We start from the raw sequence: 5,290 nt of genomic DNA, 5'->3' as shown, positions 1-5,290 counted from the left end.
TATCTGCAAACATATGTTTGTGTTGAATCTNGAACTTAAAGTATAAAAAAAAAAAAAGAGAAATGAATTGCAAATTATTAAAAAAAAATGTTAGGAGGATGTATCTAGCTTTCAGGCCATTCTTCCATCAGGACTTAAAGCTTCAGGAGAATACTATAAATGTTTTGCTTTTTAGGAAAGAAGGAGTTTAAATTCTCAATGGGATCAAAGAAAGTTATGGGAGCACATGGGGTATGAGATATTTCCAAATAGCTTCAGAATTCTGCTACTGAGTATCAAATGCTGCTCTGGAAAATATTGAACCTATACCCATGACATCACAATAATAGTCCTTTCATTTCTAAATATTTTATTGTATTTATAAATTATTTTTTTTGTCAAGAAAGTGGTAAGTCCATAGTGTTTTAAAGCTTCAGGGTTCTGTGATATATAATTCTTTAAAAATATACTGATGGCCACTCGTGCTGTGGTATAAAACATCTCAAAAATATTGGTTATTTGAAAATGCCATATTTGGTATACTTCTGTCCAATATTGTAGTACAGTGAAGATAGGTTAAGCACAGCCTATAACTGGCAAATTATCAGGATACAACTGTTAGGTCATGTTGTGATAAAAAACATGTGATGGTCAATAAAAACTGAAATGGAAACTCAGAAAAAATCATAACCAAGTAGAAATATTGAAGTTTTCCAATGGCCTGATCCATATTAATTCAAGACAGCTCCCCTTCTGATACTTCAGATAATATTGGTCATGGATTGTTTTATTATTGGAAGAAAATACATTTTTAATCCCACTGGTAGATTTTTCTAGCAGCATACTCGATGTAGTAAGTATATATTTAGATATATTGTAAATATACACAGTTGTTGAATAAATTACAGTGTTATGCAAAAATTCACACAAGGAGGCACTTGAATGGCATGTTATAAAATGATCTTTGGTAAAGGCAAAATGAAAAACCTACTTCATTTAGTTACAATGAAAATATATTAACTTACTGAAATGGAATGTTTCTCAACATAAAGATGTTTTTCAAATAGGCCATAAAATGGTAAATGCTATGGCTATAAACCTCTGCCTGTTTTTTCCTGTTTGCCATTTAGAGTCTCTTTGTAGTAGTAAATGATGACAGAAAGTTTTCACATTCCAAGTTGGTAATTTTATCTCAGTAGTAGTTGCACAGCTGTATGGTATTGTTATTCAAATAAACAAATTAACTAAATGTTTTATTATGTAGATGACAAATTACTAATGTCCAAGGCTTTCCAGAACCATTTTTTTTCCAGCATTCCTTTAAACTATAGTAGGATTTTTGTATCTGACCCAATTTAAATGTCAAAAATTGCTTGAAAAGTCCAGGGTTTTAATATCTTCTGAATCTGTTGCTTTTGAAATTAGGCATTTCTGTTAAGTACTGAAAATGTATTGATGATATTATTCAATAGAAAAAAATAACTAAATGTAACAAAGGAACTGACTGAATATAAAAAATTTGGTATGTCACTGTACATCGTAATTTTAAAACATGAATCTGTCCTTTTATGTTTCAGTTAAAGATGCAGGCATCACTGATATGCTTGTCACAGTAAATTTGAAAGTCACAAGTAGTCAAAAGATTTGAAAATAATTTCAAGAGGACTACAATATTTGAAAGTTATTATAGCTAGTCAATAACATTTGAAAAACATTTAAAGTGGTTGGTTTATAGATATTGTATTTAATATGATGGCTTAATTGATAAAAAATTATTGGTGACTGCTATTCCATCAACTGTAATTGAAAATACTTGGTAACTGTACAAAAATAAGAATAGATCTTGAATTTTATATTTGGAAACTTGCTTTAAGTGGTGTTTAATTAAAGCAAAGTTTCTATTGTTGCATGTGTACTTTTTAATCCATACCATTTGACCCATGAAAGTACGGTGGGTGGTATGGCTGGAAGATAATGGGGGGTGGCTCAGATGTTACATAAGTAGGGTACCCTGCCTCAGCCACAAAGTACGGAGCAGGCTGATAAAAGCAAGTTACCTTTTCTGTATTGGGTAGAATATTCAGTTCTCCAAGTACTTTCAAAGCCATCATGGTGATCAGGTGGAGAATCTGCCTTCTTTCATAACTCATGAGACAAACGGTGCTTTCATTCACAACTCCACGCAAGGTCATAAGGTAGTCATACTTGGTCATTCCTTCACCTATGAAATGGTTGTGGAGGTATGATTCAATTCTCTTGCGCTGTTCTTCTATATGAGGAAAATCAATAAAGAATCTAGAGCACATGTAACGTTCTAGGTTTTTGATTTCTGACATACAGGCTGGCTTGAAGCCATGAACCAGCAAGTTGCAGTACTTCAGAAGGCCACCACCTCTAATCTCTTCAGGTTTCCTGGTAGATATGAGCTTGTGTTGCAAATGTGTCATTGCTTCCTGGAAGTCTCCATACATGCTTTCAGCTACCACAACAGGATAGGACTCTTTGGTTAGCTTGGCATTTTTGTCACTGTAGAAGTCTAACATGGGATCCAAAACAATTTGAAAGGAATCTACACTAAATTCAAACTGCCGTCTGAGTGAACTCACAAATTTTAGTTCTAAATTCTTTCCAGTGTTGTTTGAAAGGGAGATAAGACTCCAACAATCATGCGCATTGCAAACCTTGATGAATTTCTGTACATAAGCCTCTTTCATGATATCTGGGGAGATCTTTTCCTTCTTTACACCTTTTGGTAAAAAGTCAAGTAGACAACCTAGAACTGCATCCTTAACAACCTGAAATTCTTCGTTACTTGGAAGCTCAACATCAAAAATAACGTCCAGATCCTTATAGCTGATTCCATTATGGCTTGCAAGTATGTAACTTGCTATGGAACCATTCAATCTAGCATCTTTAACAACCATTCCTTGCCCTATGAGTTGATCTTTCACAGCATGAATGATGTCTTTTGGTTTTACTTCCATTGTGGGGAAATTCCCCTTTCCATGAATTGGAATTACTTCATCTAACACTTGATCCAGTGTTATAACTTGATCCCAAGTGAGACTGGTGAATCTGATTTCAGACATTGTGAAGTCAGTAGATCACTAGACAGCAAGCAAAATATTGGGAAGAAATATGTTAGCACCTTAAAATCAATGCTAAAGCATATAAAAAAGTTAAAAATAGACTTACCCTCAACATAAATCATGATAATACTAGGAAGGAAACTACCAATATATTTAATCATATTTAAATATAAAAGTGAAATAAAAGCCACAATGATTATGTCAAAGATGTTAGATACACTGATGAATGCAAACAGATTTCTCAGGAATTTGCTGGAGTGACTGTTGATACAAAATGGTGGCCTTTTTCAATCTTTCTTCATGTAAATACTATGATGATGGTATTTCTTTGGTGATATAAATTTTGTTCATGGGATAACCATGATGTATCACTGAGATTAATTATTATGATTTTAAAGTGAGACCAGATAACATGTCTCTGTGTTAGAACCAATGGATTCAATAGCATAGTGTTTACAAACAATATACATAATCTTCAATCCCATAAGCATCGGATCACTCTCTCATATACTTTTCAGTTTCATATATATAACTACTCTTAAAGAATATTACTGAAGTCTTCTGTTAGAGTATGAGCTCCTTTAATTCCTTAATAAGGAAAGTACCAAATTTAACACCTCTTCTATGTGCCCAGTAGCCCTTTAAAAAATGTTAGCTGAAGGAATGTCAATTTAAAATGAAAAACAGATGAGACTACTAAATTTGTACCTGAAATGAGAATAAGAATATATAAACCCATAAGATTCCTAAGCTTTAAAAAATGTTCACTGCAGATTTGCAATATAATATGCTCAGATAATTTTATAGTTTAGGGAATTTTAGGAAGTTAACATTTTATAATGTATAGTAACACTATAAATGTAAGTATATATAACTATGTAATTATGTACAATCACAGTGATTACATGGATCTTCAAGTACATTAATAAGCTGTCTAAACAAATAAATCTAGGAAAGTAAGTAACATTCAGCACGGACATAGTTTTGGGGTTAGGCATTTGTTCCTGATTTCCAGAAATAAAAAACAATATGAAGTTTAAGACAGATTTGTGTAGAAAGTATTCATATTTCACCTATCTAAGGAGCTATCAAAACAGAATATAAATATTTGAAATTTAGTATTATGTACTTCCCTAGTAGAACTACAGCAAACGGAATCATCTTATTTGACATCTACATGGACTAGTTTGATAGCACATGCATTTTGCAAAAGGCCAATTAAGCATCAGCATATCTGTGTTAGTGAGAAGGAAAAATTAAACCTATTCTGTTTCTCTGTATGAAATCCCTAGAAATATGAACTACAGACTGAATATTTATTTTTATTATATGATGAAAAGACCCACAAAATAGGATGCTTGTTTTAAGCCACTTTAATGACTGTTTATACAGTTTTATCAGCCACGTGAATATCCAAATCAATCCTTAAAGACGGCTGGACCAAACTGACTACATATCAGGCTTTCAGAATTTGATAACTTATCTATCCAATGAAATGATCTATATAGCATCTTTAGGATACTGGAAAGAGCAAGATGCTACATGAAGTGATACAACATGCAATGAGAACTGGTAATCTTATTTTCTAATTCCTTCTCCTGAAATTATCACTGAATTATTACAAGCTAACAGTTTGTTATACCCAAATTCTCAATCTAGAAAAAATAGTTCATAACACCAGACGGCTTCATGTAAAAGTTTTAGGAAGAAAAACAATTTACCTAATAAATATTTTTAAAATATCACATATAAACTATAAGATTTTAATTGATGATACAGCAAAAGTTCTAAAATTCCTTCTTCATGTGCAAATTTGTTTTGCAAATATACATTTTCCTTTCCTTAATGGCAAATTTCCATTGTCAATATCAGTAAAAATTTTAAAAAAATCAATGTTCTAATCCTAGGCCTACAGTCTCCATGTAAATCATCTATGATCTGAAAATAAAGGAAAACATTTATGTTGCTATATTGACATTACTGAAATTACCAAATTCTTTCCCAAACAAAAGTTGATGGGACCTTTATATACAAATAAAACCATTCAGAGACATAACTAAAATAAATCATTGCCAAAATGCAGAATTCCTTGATCAAAAGATATCTTTCAAACCAAGAAATAGGAAGCCCTACTTAACATCTTGGATCTGTTCTTAGATATCAGAGAAGGGAGAAGATAGGATTTTGTTTCCCAAACAGAATCACAGTAAGGTCTTGCAAAG

The 5,290-nt window shown here is 32.1% G+C and overlaps 1 protein-coding gene across 1 annotated transcript in view; it reads right to left on the bottom strand.

The window, feature by feature from the left end:
- Positions 1-332: 332 nt before the first annotated feature.
- TENT5D (terminal nucleotidyltransferase 5D) overlaps positions 333-5,290 on the bottom strand; it is a 6,872-nt gene continuing 1,914 nt past the window's right edge. The window contains exon 2 of the mRNA XM_017865623.1: positions 333-3,086. Coding sequence (XP_017721112.1) covers positions 1,899-3,068 — 1,170 coding nt within the window. The 5' untranslated portion in view covers positions 3,069-3,086 and the 3' untranslated portion in view covers positions 333-1,898. The remainder of the gene's footprint in view (positions 3,087-5,290) is intronic.

Source organism: Rhinopithecus bieti, unplaced genomic scaffold (assembly GCF_001698545.2).
Source record: "Rhinopithecus bieti isolate Rb0 unplaced genomic scaffold, ASM169854v2 scaffold_83617, whole genome shotgun sequence".
Taxonomy (NCBI): domain Eukaryota; kingdom Metazoa; phylum Chordata; class Mammalia; order Primates; family Cercopithecidae; genus Rhinopithecus; species Rhinopithecus bieti.
The sequence above is the reverse complement of the archived record's forward strand: the minus strand, read 5'-3'. Positions and strand labels throughout refer to the sequence as shown.